The 16,180-nt window shown below is 43.5% G+C and overlaps 1 protein-coding gene across 1 annotated transcript in view; it reads left to right on the top strand.

Annotated features, from left to right (window-relative positions):
* Nucleotides 1-461: 461 nt before the first annotated feature.
* LOC125178308 (retinal homeobox protein Rx-like) overlaps nt 462-16,180 on the top strand; it is a 24,277-nt gene continuing 8,558 nt past the window's right edge. The window contains exons 1-2 of the mRNA XM_047881765.1: nt 462-1,464; nt 8,487-8,860. Coding sequence (XP_047737721.1) covers nt 615-1,464; nt 8,487-8,860 — 1,224 coding nt within the window. The 5' untranslated portion in view covers nt 462-614. The remainder of the gene's footprint in view (nt 1,465-8,486; nt 8,861-16,180) is intronic.

Below are 16,180 nucleotides of genomic sequence, written 5' to 3'. Positions count from 1 at the left end.
TGATGTTTGATGTTATCCCCCTGCCCCCGGGCGGGATAAAATTGTTCAATTAAATTTTAATTATTATAATTATTTAACTTCTAGATTAGTTAACTTTCATTAATTTTTTATTTGATTATCTTTGGCAGAGAACAAAAGGGAAAAAAGTGAATTTTTTCATGCCAAGACAGAAAATGGAGGGCAATTTTTTGGCTATAGTGGCCTATATGGACAGTATACATTGTCTATTAGAACTATCTAAATGAACTATGTGAACTTGAATATATAAAGGAACTTTCTGAAGAAACTATGTTAACAACGGAATTTTGGGAAAATGTTGAACTAGTCGTGAACGTTTAACTTCACTTGGCTAAATAAATTGATATAACTTATTACACATACTTCCAACACACTTGCAACATCACGTCACATATACGTTATATGGGGGTCACATTATATCGCATACCGAAACAGGTGTCCAGGTGTTAATACATATAGGCCTCTATATGACCCTCCTATAACCTCTCCATATGACCCACATATAATCCAACTGCTATTCCCCTATAACCAACCGATAACCCACCTATATACCACCTATATACCACCTATAAACCACCTATAAATTCAAGTGCAACATGACCATGCGGGTGCCAATTGTATGTGAATCCAAGATGACGGATCCCAATGACATGGACGAGCATGCGATGTTCGTAAAGAACATGCAAATCGAGGGGACATTCGAGGGTATATCCGAGGGGACATTCAAGGGGATATCGGCCCCCAAGACGGTAACCCCCTCCGCCACGTACCCCCCCACTGGACATTGGGGTGATGAAGGTGATGAGAGTGAAGACGTCAACATGGATGATAATGATGATGATAATGATATTGACATCGATGGTGATGAATACCAAATTGAAAATACAGTCCACGATTCCTATGAAAAGTCTACGGAAGTTTCACACATGCCCCGTACCCATCCTGTGTGTAGTTTACCGGTGTCAATGTTTTCTAGTCTATCATGCAGGATATCTGATATTAATACAAATACACAAGCGAGTCCTACGTGTCCTACACACACAATTGATGCTATCCTCGGCCTACGCAACCTACAACAACAACAACAACAACAGCAACTGGTCAACCGGCAGCATTTTCAAAGGCACGTTGGTGGTGATGATAATGATGATAGTGATGGTGGTAATGAAGGTGATGGGTTGCGGAAATGTAATCTTGTTCCTCAAGTTGTGGGAAGGTTAGAAGGAAATGAGAGACTCAACGGGAACGTTTTATCGCCGGAAAAGATGGCCACGGAGCCGAAGCAAAACGGTGCGGCGTTGCCAAATTTACGCGCCGCGCAAAACGGAGCGGCGTTGCCAAATTTACGCGCCGCGCAAAACGTACAAAAATCCACGGGGGCTGCGAGCCCGATTCCGGGGGCCGGTCTCCCCCACGGCAGACTGGTGGACCCTGCGGCCATGACAGGTCAGAACATGTCAGCTTAAAAATGTAATGTTATATACTTTATGTATTCGTTATATATTTTATTCATCATTCATTTTATGCATTCATACTTTCATGCATCATTCATTATTCATTTTATTTAATGTTGTTTTTATACCTTATTCATTTTATTCATTACTCATTTCATTATTTTTTATATTCATATATTCCTTATTTGCCAGTTATATTCTTTTACATTAATAAAGCCCTGCGTTGGCTGCATTACTAAAATATTATATTCATACCATGGCCTGGCTAGTGAATATTTTCTAATATATTGATGATGTAATTTATTCATATATTATGCCACTATTAAAGTTTATAAGGAGGAGCAAATGGAGTAGAGGTGGTATTTCATTAATCTATTTGATCATCATTTCCTCAGATAAGCATAATCAGTAGTTTATTTTTAAATGTAATTTTTATCTATAATCCCTGTCAGTTTAAAACCTCTTAATCCTTAATCCCTTTAATAATGATAATGATAAAGCTGGTGACAATAAAGATTATGATTAACTGAAGAACACTTTTAATTAAACACGCATTTTACATAAAACTCTTAATATAACTATTATTATTACATTTACTATCACTATTGTTATTATTAACTCTTATTTCACCCAAAATGTTAAGAAACCATTTCCCAAATTTAAAATAAATTTATAAATGCCATTTTTAATGACAAATTAAAACAAAATTTAACAGATATTTGTTATATTATTTTGCATCGATTTTATATTATTAATGCGCTGTTTTCTTATTATTTGTATTCAGTCAAATATTGAGTGTTAGTTATTTAAAAATGTATTTTTTTTTGGCTATCTAAAATTTATCTAAAAATTGTAGTTATCTAAAAAATGTATTATTTTAGAGCTCTGCAAAATATTGAATATTATATTATTATTAGTATCACATTTTTTAAACCATAAAAATTTTTGTATTATACAAAGTTTGATGTTCGCAATGTAGCGTCTGTAAAAGTAATATGTCTGCGAATATTTTTTATATTTATTTAAGATTCTTGGTTTGATATCGAGCAGTTTTTGCTGACATTCTTCAAGATGTTATACCTAATGTTGTACATAATTAATATTAATAGTTTTCCCAAACATCAATTCCTGTGAAGCATTTAAGTTCATAAAAACTCCTCCATTAGGAACATGAAGCTATACCTGAATATTGATAAATATTTATGCAATATATACCTGAATATTGGTCAATATATACGTTTTATATATTTGAATATTGGTCGATGGTATATAATCAAACGTAGGATTTCTTTACACAATATTACCACCTATGATTTTTCCCTAAAATATTGCCACGTGTAATGTCTCCCTGAAAAATATTATCACGTATGATTTCTTTCTAAAATACTGCCGCATGTTATTTATACTCCCTAAAATATCACAGCATAGGATTTTTCCCTAAAATTATGTTACGTAGTATTTCTCCCTAAAATATTACAGCACATGATTTCTCCCTGAAATAATGCCACGTAGGATTTCTCCCTAAAATCATGCCACGTAGGATTTCTCCCTAAAATCATGTCACGTAGGATTTCTCCCTAAAATATTACAGCATATGAATTCTCCCTGAAATAATGCCACGTAGGATTTCTCCCTAAAATCATGCCACGTAGGATTTCTCCCTAAAATCATGCCACGTAGGATTTCTCCCTAAAATCATGCCACGTAGGATTTCTCCCTAAAATCATGCCGCGTAGTATTTCTCCCTAAATATACCCTTGTGTCCCCATTAACAAACTGCAAACAAATTATAGCGCCGCGGACGTTGAACAAAATCGTGGCGCGTGTTTACCGCAGCTGCCACAGATGGTATCTTGCCACCTGTCAGCTGTTGCTGCAGACAGGTGACTGTTGCAGACAGGTGGACGTTATACAGACAGGTGGTTGTACACAATAGACAGATGGTATCGCTTGCCATGCCGTCTGTGGCATCTAAATTATAGGCGTGTTTTCGTCGGCCAACCATGCACCATGACGCCCGTATCAGCAGTTCAATAATCAGACACTAATGGACAGGTGTGGTAATAGCGTGGCTACGGTACCGTGATTATTTTTGCTGTTAACTTTCACTGTAAATATTTTCCGGTTAACTTTCACCGTAAATATTTTAGTGGTTAACTTTCACCGTGAATATTTTCGTGGTTAACTTTCACCGTAATTATTTTTGCTGTTAACTTTCACCGTAAATATTTTCGTGGTTAACTTTCACCGTAATGATTTTTCGTGGTTAACTTTCACCGTAATGATTTTTCGTGGTTAACTTTCACCGTAATGATTTTTCGTGGTTAACTTTCACCGTAAATATTTTAGTGGTTAACTTTCATCGTAAATATTTTCGTGGTTAACTTTCATCGTAAATATTTTCGTGGTTAACTTTTACCGTAAATAATCTCGCTGTTCACTTTCACAGCGAATATTTTCGTGGTTAACTTTCATCGTGAATATTTTCGTGGTTAACTTTCACCGTAAATATATTTTCGTAGGTAACTTTTTCATGGTTAACTTTCACCGCATATATTTTGCGGTTAACTTTCACCGTAAATATTTCCGTAGTTAACTTTCACCATAAATATTTTCGTGGTTAACTTTCATCGTGAATATTTTTGTAGTTAACTTTTACCGTAAATATTGTCGTGGTTAACTTTCACAGTGAATATTTTTTCGTGTATATCTTTCACCGTAAATTTTTCGTGGTTAACTTTCACCGTAAATATTTCCGTAGTTAACTTTCACCGTAAATATTTTCGTACTTAACTTTTACCGTAAAAATATTTTCACGGTTAACTTCAACCATAAAATTATTTTTACGGTTATATGTAACCGTGAACTCAAACATTAAATATTTTCGATGTTATCTATAGCCGTAAATGTGTTAAAGGTTAACTTCCACCGTAAACATTTTCGTTGTTACGTCGGTGGTAAGTAGCGCTAATGAGCTGCCGTCTCGTCTAATTAGTGTCGCTTCAGTAAGTCTTAACGCCTGATTAATTAGTCAATATAAAGGCCTTAATAACCGCCTTATTAACATGTATATAATTCCATAACATTCTTATGGAATCTCGCTCATCAGTTCGTCTTTTCTTATCACTATTTTTCAATATAAAACTCGAATTTTTTAATCTTTTTCTTTACTGGCATTATATTGTAGATCACCATTTGGCCGACACTATAGATCACTATCACTAATTACGTGCGTGAGATACGTCATCCTGAGTGTTGTGCAGGACACTATTATAGTTCACTATCATTTTTTTCAGCTCTCACTCTACCTCATCCTTCACTCCAAGTTAGGGTGAACAAACTATGGCTTCACCATCAGCGTGACTTGAGCAATACAAAAATATTGTTACACGCCTCATGCTAGAGGCTAATTGACAAGCCTCATGCTAGAGGCCAATTGACAAGCCTCATGCTAGAGGCCAATTGACAAGCCTCATGCTAGAGGCCAATTGACAAGCCTCATGCTAGAGGCCAATTGACAAGCCTCATGCTAGAGGCCAATTGACAAGCCTCATGCTAGAGGCCAATTGACAAGCCTCATGCTNTACGTTTTAACCAAGAGGCTAATTGATACGTTTTAACCAAGAGGCTAATTGATACGTTTTAACTATATATATATATAAGAGGCTAATTGATACGTTTCAACTAAGAGGCCAAATGATACGTTTTAACCAAGAGGCTAATTGATACGTTTTAACTAAGAGGCTAGACCACATGTCTGATGGCTCAGGCTAATCCATTATGGCTAATTGAGCCGTCGAGCCTCGGCATGCGCGCGCTAATTGATGCTCGAGATTGCCGTGGAGATTGCGTCAATCATGACTGGAGTGGAGATTGCGGCAGTCGTAAGTGAGGTGAAGATTGAGTCAATCGTCAATCATGACTGAATTGAATCGTGGCTGAAGTGGAGATTGCGTCAATCGTGGCTGAAGTGGAGATTGCGTCAATCGTTGCTGAAGTGGAGATTGCGTCAATCGTGGCTGAAGTGGAGATTGCGTCAATCGTAGCTGAAGTGGAGATTGCGTCAATCGTAGCTGAAGTGGAGATTGCGTCAATCGTAGCTGAAGTGGAGATTGCGTCAATCATGGCTTAAGTGGAGATTGCGTCAATCGTCATTGGTCAATCATGACTGAGGGGAGATTGTTGTGTGTTTTATGTGTGTTTCTTGAGTATTTGTTGTGTTGGTGTGTTTGTTGTGTTTTAATGTGTTCTTCAGATATTGTGTTGGCTGTGCGCTTGTGTATTTTTGTGTGTGTGTTTGTTGCGCGTTTCTTAAATGTTTGTTATTATTCACGTGTTTGTTATGATGTTTGTTTGTTATTATTCACGTGTTTGTTATGATGTTTGTTTGTTATTATTCACGTGTTTGTTATGATGTTTGTTTGTTATTATTCACGTGTTTGTTATGATGTTTGTTCGTTATTATTCACGTGTTTGTTATGGTGTTTGTTTGCTGTTATTCACGTGTTTGTTATGGTGTTTGTTTGATGTAATTCACGTGTTTTTACAATGTTTGTAATGATGTTATTCACGTGTTTGTTCAATGTTTGTTATGATGTTATTCACGTGTTTGTTATGGTGTTTGTGTGATGATTGCTTGTGAGTTCGAGGCGCTGCAGTTCAGCTCCGTGGTTTTGTGTCCGGTTCTGCTGTGTTGGAGGCAAGCACCGCTAAGTCGGGCGCTAAGTGGTCCATTAGTGCCCCCATTGGTCCATTAGTGCCCCCATTGGTCCATTAGTGCCCCCATTGGTCCATTAGTGCCCCTGTCTCTTATACACATCTAGATGTGTATAAGAGACAGGTCCATTAGTGCCCCCATTGGTCCATTAGTGCCCCCATTGGTCCATTAGTGCCCCCATTGGTCCATTAGTGCCCCCATTGGTCCATTAGTGCCCCCATTGGTCCATTAGTGCCCCCATTGGTCCATTACTGCCCCCATTGATCCATTAGTGCCTCGTGCTGCACGCAGCCCAGTTACTGCCTCGTGCTGCACGCAGCCCAGTTACTGCCCCGTGCTGCACGCAGCCCAGTTACTGCCCCGTGCTGCACGCAGCCCAGTTACTGCCCAATTGCAGCCCACTTACCACCCAGTTACCGCCCAATTACTGCCCAGTTACCGCCCAGTTACCGCCCAATTACCACCCAGTTACCGCTCAGTTACCGCCCAGTTACCGCCCAATTACCACCCAATTACCGCCAGTTACCGCCCAGTTACCGCCCAGTTACCGCCCAATTACCGCCCAGTGTTTGTTCGTTAGTGTACAGTCAATGCAGAGGCCGCTGTGGTGCCAATTATATGCGCATTAGGCAAATAATCGACGCCTAATGAGGAGGGTAAGGGGATTAAGGGGAGGGACGGAGAATGAGGGGAGGTGGATGAGGGAAAGGGGAGGAGGGAGGTCAAGGAGCGGAGGGTAGGGATGAAGAGGAAAGTGGAGGGCGGGAGAAGGAGAGGAGAAAGTAGAAGGGAATGAAAGGAGAGGGAAAGTGGGCTGCGTGCTTCCTAAATGCTTCCCACTGCAACCCACTGCAACCCACTGCAACCCACTGCAACCCGCTGCAACCCACTGCAACCCACTGCAACCCACTGCAACCCACTGCAACCCACTGCAACCCACTGCAACCCACTGCAACCCACTGCAACCCACTGCAACCCACTGCAACCCACTGCAACCCACTGCAACCCACTGCAACCCACTGCAACCCACTGCAACCCACTGCAACCCACTGCAACCCACTGCAACCCACTGCAACCCACTGCAACCCACTGCAACCCACTGCAACCCACTGCAACCCACTGCAACCCACTGCAACCCACTGCAACCCACTGCAACCCACTGCAACCCACTGCAACCCACTGCAACCCACTGCAACCCACTGCAACCCACTGCAACCCACTGCAACCCACTGCAACCCACTGCAACCCACTGCAACCCACTGCAACCCACTGCAACCCACTGCAACCCACTGCAACCCACTGCAACCCACTGCAACCCACTGCAACCCACTGCAACCCACTGCAACCCACTGCAACCCACTGCAACCCACTGCAACCCACTGCAACCCACTGCAACCCACTGCAACCCACTGCAACCCACTGCAACCCACTGCAACCCACTGCAACCCACTGCAACCCACTGCAACCCACTGCAACCCACTGCAACCCACTGCAACCCACTGCAACCCACTGCAACCCACTGCAACCCACTGCAACCCACTGCAACCCACTGCAACCCACTGCAACCCACTGCAACCCACTGCAACCCACTGCAACCCACTGCAACCCACTGCAACCCACTGCAACCCACTGCAACCCACTGCAACCCACTGCAACCCACTGCAACCCACTGCAACCCACTGCAACCCACTGCAACCCACTGCAACCCACTGCAACCCACTGCAACCCACTGCAACCCACTGCAACCCACTGCAACCCACTGCAACCCACTGCAACCCACTGCAACCCACTGCAACCCACTGCAACCCACTGCAACCCACTGCAACCCACTGCAACCCACTGCAACCCACTGCAACCCACTGCAACCCACTGCAACCCACTGCAACCCACTGCAACCCACTGCAACCCACTGCAACCCACTGCAACCCACTGCAACCCACTGCANGGTTTGAGTGGGCAGGAGTGGGGGTTGTAAAGGGTTTGAGTGGGCAGGAGTGGGGGTTGTAAAGGGTTTAAGTGGGCAGGAGTGAAGGTTGTAAAGGGATTGAGTGGGCAGGAGTGGGGGTTGTAAAGGGCTTGAGTGGGCAGGAGTGAGGGTTGTAAAGGGTTTGAGTGGGCAGGAGTGGGGGTTGTACAGGGCTTGAGTGGGCAGGAGTGGGGGTTGTACAGGGCTTGAGTGGGGAGGAGTGGGGGTTGTACAGGGCTTGAGTGGGCAGGAGAGGGGTTGTACAGAGCTTGAGTGGGCAGGAGTGGGTTGTGATCTGTATCTAACGAACTCTTGAATTCTTCTTCCACAGGCGATCTCCAGCCCAGCACTACCAGCTCTGACTCCACCCTCACCTCTAACTCCAACTTTAACTCCAACTCCAATCTCACCTCCAACTCCACCAACAACCTCACCTCCAACTCCACCAACACCTGTTTAAGCAGCATCAGTCCAACGGGCTCGGACTCCATGACCCCAGCGGACTCCATAACCCCGGCGGACTCCATAACCCCATCGGACCCAATGACCCCTGATGCCAAAAAGAAGCACCGACGTAACCGGACGACGTTCACGACGTACCAGCTACACGAGCTGGAACGTGCGTTCGAGAAGAGTCATTACCCCGACGTGTACTCAAGGGAAGAGCTCGCCCTTAAGATCAACCTTCCTGAAGTCAGGGTCCAGGTGAGGATTAGGGTTCGTTTCTAATGGTCTGGTGAGGGTTAAGGTTAATTCCTTAATATAATTTGGGTATCGCCTAGGCTTCTGTATAGGAGTCGCTACATTCGGTTTAGAGTTATTCTGGGTCTGCTTAGCCAAATCAGTTTTCCGGATAGAATTTTTTTTTCGATATTGCAGTGACCTGAGTGTCATACAGAGAGCACAAGTATGTCCTGTGAGTATGACAAGTGTGTCCTGTAAGTATGTCAAGTGTGTCCTGAGAATTTGACAAGTGTGTCCTGAGAGTATGACAAGTGTGTCCTGAGAGTATGAGAAGTGTGTCCTGAGAGTATGACAAGTGTGTCCTGAGAGTATGACAAGTGGGTCATGAGAGGATGACAAGTGTGTCCTGAGAGTATGACAAGTGTGTCCTGAGAGTATGAGAAGTGTGTCCTGAGAGTATGACAAGTGTGTCCTGAGAGTATGACAACGGTTGTCATGGCCGAGTCATGCCGAGCTTACAAGCTGCTCAGAGGCTGCACTTCAAGCCCGGCCGAGGCGGACATGAGCGGCTGATTTACGCGCTCCCCGAGTCCTGGGCGGCGCCTGATGCAGAGTCGGGCCCGCGTCTAAATTTTGTTAAGATTAGCATGTACTGCTACACCAGTTACTATATCACCTCCTATATCACCTCTACTCTACCTGCTATGCCATTAGCTACACCACCTTCTACATCTTCTGTTACACCATCTTCTACGCTACCAGGTACAATACCTTCTACACCACCACCTGCTACACTACGTTATACCTAATTTACACCGCCACCTGCTACACCACTTTCTACACTTCCTTGCTATACACTTTCTACACTACCTCCTAAACCACCTTCTACATTACCTGCTACACCACCTGCTACACCCCTGCTGCACCACCTGCTACACCACCTGCTATACCACCTGCTACACCACCGTCATCACCATCACCACCACCACCTGCTTTCAAGTCCCGGTTTATATGCCCAGGCTGATGTTATTTTATCATCAAGTGACAGCTCTTCTTTCAGCTTCAAAGACCCACTTGTTATGCCATGCAAATCACCTTAAAGATTGCCTCAAGACCACCTTATAAGACCACCTTAAGACCACCTTAAGACCACCGTACAAAGACTGACATCAGTTAATGGAACTTGCCATTGAACGGCTGACGTCAAGTGCCGATGTAAGGAGGCTTGTGATTGGTCGGATTGTTCGGCGATGCAGCGCTGTGATTGGTGGAGCCAGTTTAGATTATTGTGATTTATTCATCCGCATTTATTCATCTTTATTCATTAATTTATTCATGGTTGTTTTGAGTGACGTGTGACGGACATTTCCGTTGATGGTTCAATATGTGGACGGTTACCGTGCATGACCATTATCGTTTACGACCGTTATCGTGCATGACTGTTATCGTTTAAGACCGTCATAGTTTACGACCGTTATCGTTTACGATCGCTATAATTTACAACCGTTCTAGTGGCCGGTCGCCCCGTGAAAATAAACTGTTTCGCCGTTTTTATCAGATGTTTTACGGATTTTTGGTGTTGAATTTGAATGAAAACGGTGACACGGTGTTTCTTTTCACGTGCCGACCGGCCACTGAAACGCCGGTAATACCGGTAACGGTAATTTTTCTAACAGTGTACGAACGTTATCGTTTACGACCGTTATCGTGTGCGAACATTATCGCTTACGACCGTTATAGTTTACGACCGTTATCGTGCATCACCGTTATCGTTTACGACCGTTATATCATTTATGACGGTTACCGTGCACTAATAACCGTTACCAAGCAAGTCGTGGCAGTTACAAGACTGTGTTACGTCATGCGTTACGTCGTAATTAAGTCACGTAAAGCTCTTCACCGTGCGTTACACTTTACGTCATTACGCCGTTCGCTGTACGTAACTTCTTAACATTTCGTAACTAACGGCAACGTTTCAAGCAACAAGCGGAAGTGCATTATCATATATTAATAAGTTATTTGAGAACTGTAATAATTAAATCGGTATTAAAGTACTAAAAAGTTATACTGGGACTTGTATTATATATCGAAAGATTAACAATTGATACTGAAAATTATATTAATTTAAGCTTTATCACAAGCATACCGAGCGATTTTAAAGCGATATTGAATATCTATCAATTAAGTCTGAGAAATATTATGTCATATTAAATCAAAATATTCAAATTGCGTAGTAAAAGTATATATATATTAAATTACGCAACACACAACAAATGTTCAGATCTACTGTATATTATTTAAATAAATTAGGAATATTTACCAATTACTCATGAGTTTAATAGTCAACAAAGCAGTATGAAATAGTCAATAAATAGCCCTGAGAAGTACATTAATTAAGGCTGATGATGTCAACACAGGCGGCCAGGGGTGGCCGGCCATAATCCGCCGATGTTTGCGTCAATAAAGACGCGCGGCGCGACGCGTGCCGGTCGCCGGATTACCTGCTGAGCCGCCGTAATGAACTGCCCGGCTCTGAGCGGCTCTGAACGGCTCTAAACGGCTCTGGGCTGCTCTGACGGCTCTGGGTTGCTCTGAGCGGCTCTGGGCTGTTCTGAACGGCTCTGGGCTGCTCTGAGCGGCTCTGAACGGCTCTGAGCAGCTCTGAGCAGCTCTGAGCCGCTCTGGACTGCTCTGAACGGCTCTAAGCGGCTCTGAGCGGCTCTGAGTACGTGGCCCTTGGCAGCTCTGTCCGGCTCTGAACTGCTCTGAAATTTTCTGGTCTCTTTAGATTGCTCTGCCTTGCTCTGGGCTGCACCAAATTGCTCTTATCGTCCCTCACCACTCTTCCCTCACCGTCCCTCACCACTCTCCCCTCAATAACCCTCACCGCCCCTCACTCGCCCCTGGGTCCCCGGCCCTCGCAGTTCACTTGATCTTCAAACAATTGACTTGGCGGTCCACAGGCGACACGTGCCGAGGGGAGGAGAGGAGTGTGGGGTGGGGCAAAAGAGGGACAAGAAATAAGTGAGGGCAGGGTGAGGGTAGGGTGAGGGTAGGGTGAGGGTAGGGTGAGGGTAGGGTGAGGGTAGGGTGAGGGCGAGCAGAAAATAGAACAAGCACGAAAGTAAAGACAATGTTCGGGTTAATACGCTTAATTTAAAGATAATATTTACATTTTATCATGAGGCTTACGCCATCCTCTCTATAATCTGTCTTTCTCTTCCCCCACCCATTCCCTCACTCTTCCCTCACTGTCCTATCCATCCTCACTACCCTCTTTCTCCTCATTCCCCTCACTCCCTTCACTACCCTCACCCTCACTCCCCTCACTCCCCTCACTCCCCTCACTCCCCTCACTTCCCTCACTAAATGATGCCCCGAGGGCAAGGGATGCGCAGCGCACGTGCCTGTACACGGGGAAAGTACTGGCCGCCAGTACATCAGGCTAATATTACATGCTAATATTGTGTGCTAATACACATGGCTAATATTATGTGCTAATATTATGTGCTAATATTATGTGCTAATATTATATGCTAATATTATATGCCAATGTTTTATGCTAATATACATGGCTAATATTTTATGTTAATATACATGGCTAATATTATACGCTACTTTCCTCATGTAAAGGAATACTTGCTTCTTAATTGTCAAGTACCGAGGAGCGGCGCTTGAAATACAAAATGTTAGCTTTCTATTAAAATAATTTATTTATTATTCAAAATTCATTTCTTATCTTATTTATTGATATTATTTTGATTATTAATTTTATAATGTTACTTTATTAATTATGGTCTGCGGTAAGCGGGCACTAATTACTTAGTTATGGTAACAACAATCAGTCGACTGCACTCAAAGAAAATAATTAGTCACATTATCCAAATAGTGCCAGCAATGATGCACCATATTTATGAGTTATGATAAATTAAGTAAAATAAATAAGTTATGAGGCTAATATTATATGCACTTATGCACCATACCAAGCAGAGTTATGAAGACTAATTAAAAAACTGTATCAATATTTGAGACAAGTCTCGTTAATTTCTTTGAGTGATGATTGGCTCGCGTCACGTGATCCGCCGCCGCCAATCAAACGTTGGCCACGTGACGCCATGACAGATCCCTCTTAATGAGGGCCTTGTGAGTAACTCTGTGAGGGCCTTGTGAGTAACGCTGTGAGAGCCTTGTGAGTAACGCTGTGAGGGCCTTGTGAGTAACGCTGTGAGGCCTTGTGAGTAACGCTGTGAGGGCCTCGTGAGTAACGCTGTGAGGCCTTGTGAGTAACGCTGTGAGGCCTTGCGAGTAACGCTGTGAGGGCCTTGTGAGTAACGCTGTGAGGCCTTGTGAGTAACGCTGTGAGGGCCTCGTGAGTAACGCTGTGAGGGCCTTGTGAGTAACGCTGTGAGGCCTTGTGAGTAACGCTGTGAGGGCCTCGTGAGTAACGCTGTGAGGCCTTGTGAATAACGCTGTGAGGCCTTGTGAGTAACGCTGTAAGGGCCTCGTGGGTAACGCTGTGAGGGCCTTGTGAGTAACGCTGTGAGGGCCTCCTTGTGAGTAACGCTGTAAGGGCCTCGTGGGTAACGCTGTGAGGGCCTTGTGAGTAACGCTGTGAGGCCTTGTGAGTAACGCTGTGAGGGCCTCGTGAGTAACGCTGTGAGGCCTTGTGAGTAACGCTGTGATGGCCTCGTGAGTAACGCTGTGAGGGCCTCGTGGGTAACGCTGTGAGGCCTTGTGAGGGTGAGGCCTTGTGAGGCCTTGTAACGCTTGTGCAGTGGGTGCGGTATAGGCGTGATATAGGCGTATTAAAGACGCAATATGAGATTGGCGATTTATAGGCACGTTATAGGCGTTTTTAAGGTGTGTTTAAGGCGTGGTATAGGCGTCTTAAAGGCATATTAACCATGTACAATACGCGAGGTATTGGCGATTTATAGGCGTGTTTAAGGCGTGGTATAGGCGAGAGGGTGTCAAAAATTAGATTGTGTTTGCGGGCGCTTAAAAATGCTTTACAATCTGTGAGTGCTGCGACGCCTCTTGAACTCTTTAATGAGAGTGAGTGAGGGCTAAGTGGTTAATGAGAATGAGTAAGGGCTAAGTGGTTAATGTGTTTACGGGGAGGGAAAGGAGGGAATGGAGGGAAGGAAACATTAGGAAGAAAAATAAGTTTAAAGGGTTACACGGGCAGCTGTACGCGCTGAAGATTATTAGTGCCAATCTGTGGCAAATTAAGACTTTATATTAATTTTCCTATATTATTAATAATTTAACATATTATTAACATATATTATTAATAATTTATTACTTAAATTAATTTAAAATTACCACTTTACACTAATTTAATAATTAATTATTATTACTTTATATATATTTATATTAAATTAATTTGTTATACTGTCACTTATCTGTACACGTTCAGATTATATATATATACTACTGCACTCACACATTATTACACCCACACGCACATATACGTGGCAATACTCAGCCTTGTTCCGTGATGACGTGTTGACGTGTTGACGTGTTGACGTGTTGACGTGTTGACGTGTTGACGTGTTGACGTGTTGACGTGTTGACGTGGTGACGTGTTGACGTGTTTGTTGACATGTTGACGTGTTGACGTGTTGACGTGTTGACGTGTTGACGTGTTGACGTGTTGACATGTTCACGTGTTGACGTCAATCCTTAGCTTGACCCAAAACTTATCTTCCATATCCTTCTAAGGATTCGTCTGTACCTTAGAATAATACCTACCTATATTATAAACGGAATTATATGTGATTATATTTTATACAGAAATTATACGTATACTTACATTATACACGGAAATTATACGTCGGTTTTCCCGGTATATAAAGGGCGCAAATAAGCAATAATACTTAGCATGAATGAAGGCAATTCAGAAACTAGGAAGTCTTGGTCCACGCGGTGTACTGGTGACGTGGGTATGGTGATGGTATTGCTCTTCCTGGATCTTACTCAGCCATACATGTGGAAAAACTACACAAGCATCTAACATCCATACATCCACTCAAACATTGAGCCATTCAGCCACACAGACAATCAGCCACTCAGTCACACAGCCACACAGTCACTCAGTCACTCAGTCACTGAGTCACTCAGCCACACAGCCACACATGTAGTCACTCAGCCACTCAGCCACGCAGTCACTCAGCCACTCAGCCAGTCATCCACACAGCCAATCAGCAACACAGTCACACAGCCACACAGGCGTGTGTGTGACAGGAGTTTGTGTAGCCTGTTATTAGTGAGGCAAATCATGCCTCCTGTTGCGCCTCATTCAACAACTGTTGACTCCTGTTGCGAGGCTAACTGCCGCACTGTTGCCAGCATACCGATCGATTAATTCTACATGATATCTACGCTGAATCTGCATGTTGAACTGTTTCATCTGTTGAACTGTTGAATCTGTTGAACTGTTTCATCTGTTGAACTGTTTCATCTGTTTAAGTGTTTCATCTGTTGAACTGTTTCATCTGTTGAACATGTTTGACTGTTGAAATTGTCGAACAGTCAAAATTCTGAGTTGATGAATATGTTCAATTGATGAAGCTTCTGAATCTGTTGGACTGTTTAATGTGATAAACTGTTGAACCTGCCGAACTGTTGTACCTGTTGAACTATTAAAGCTGTTGAACTGTTGTATCTCTTGAACTTGTAAATATGTTCAACTGTTGAATCCACTGAGCTGATGAAGCATCTAAACAGCAGAATTCATAGTAGGGTTCTTGCCATGAAATAGTTGAACAGTAACTATGTTCAACTTTTTTTTTTATTTAATCGTCGAAATTGAAATGAATTTGTTCCTGTTGATTGTTCACTACTGTTAGCGCCTGTTGATCAGCCCTGCTGTTTAACTGTTGAATTTCGGTGCTAAGCATTTTATTAATCAAAGTAATTTTGATATGAATTTAGGTGAATGAGGGGAGGTGAATGAGGGGAGGTGAATGAGGGGAGGTGAATGAGGGGAGGTGAATGAGGGGAGGTGAATGAGGGGAGGTGAATGAGGGGAGGTGAATGAGGGGAGGTGAATGAGGGGAGGTGAATGAGGGGAGGTGAATGAGGGGAGGTGAATGAGGGGAGGTGAATGAGGGGAGGTGAATGAGGGGAGGTGAATGAGGGGAGGTGAATGAGGGGAGGTGAATGAGGGGAGGTGAATGAGGGGAGGTGAATGAGGGGAGGTGAATGAGGGGAGGTGAATGAGGGGAGGTGAATGAGGGGAGGTGAATGAGGGGAGGTGAATGAGGGGAGGTGAATGAGGGGAGGTGAATGAGGGGAGGTGAATGAGGGGAGGTGAATGAGGGGAGGTGAATGAGGGGA

Source organism: Hyalella azteca, unplaced genomic scaffold (genome assembly GCF_000764305.2).
Source record: "Hyalella azteca isolate HAZT.00-mixed unplaced genomic scaffold, Hazt_2.0.2 contig8809, whole genome shotgun sequence".
Lineage (NCBI taxonomy): Eukaryota > Metazoa > Arthropoda > Malacostraca > Amphipoda > Hyalellidae > Hyalella > Hyalella azteca.
This window is presented reverse-complemented; position numbering and strand designations above follow the sequence as displayed.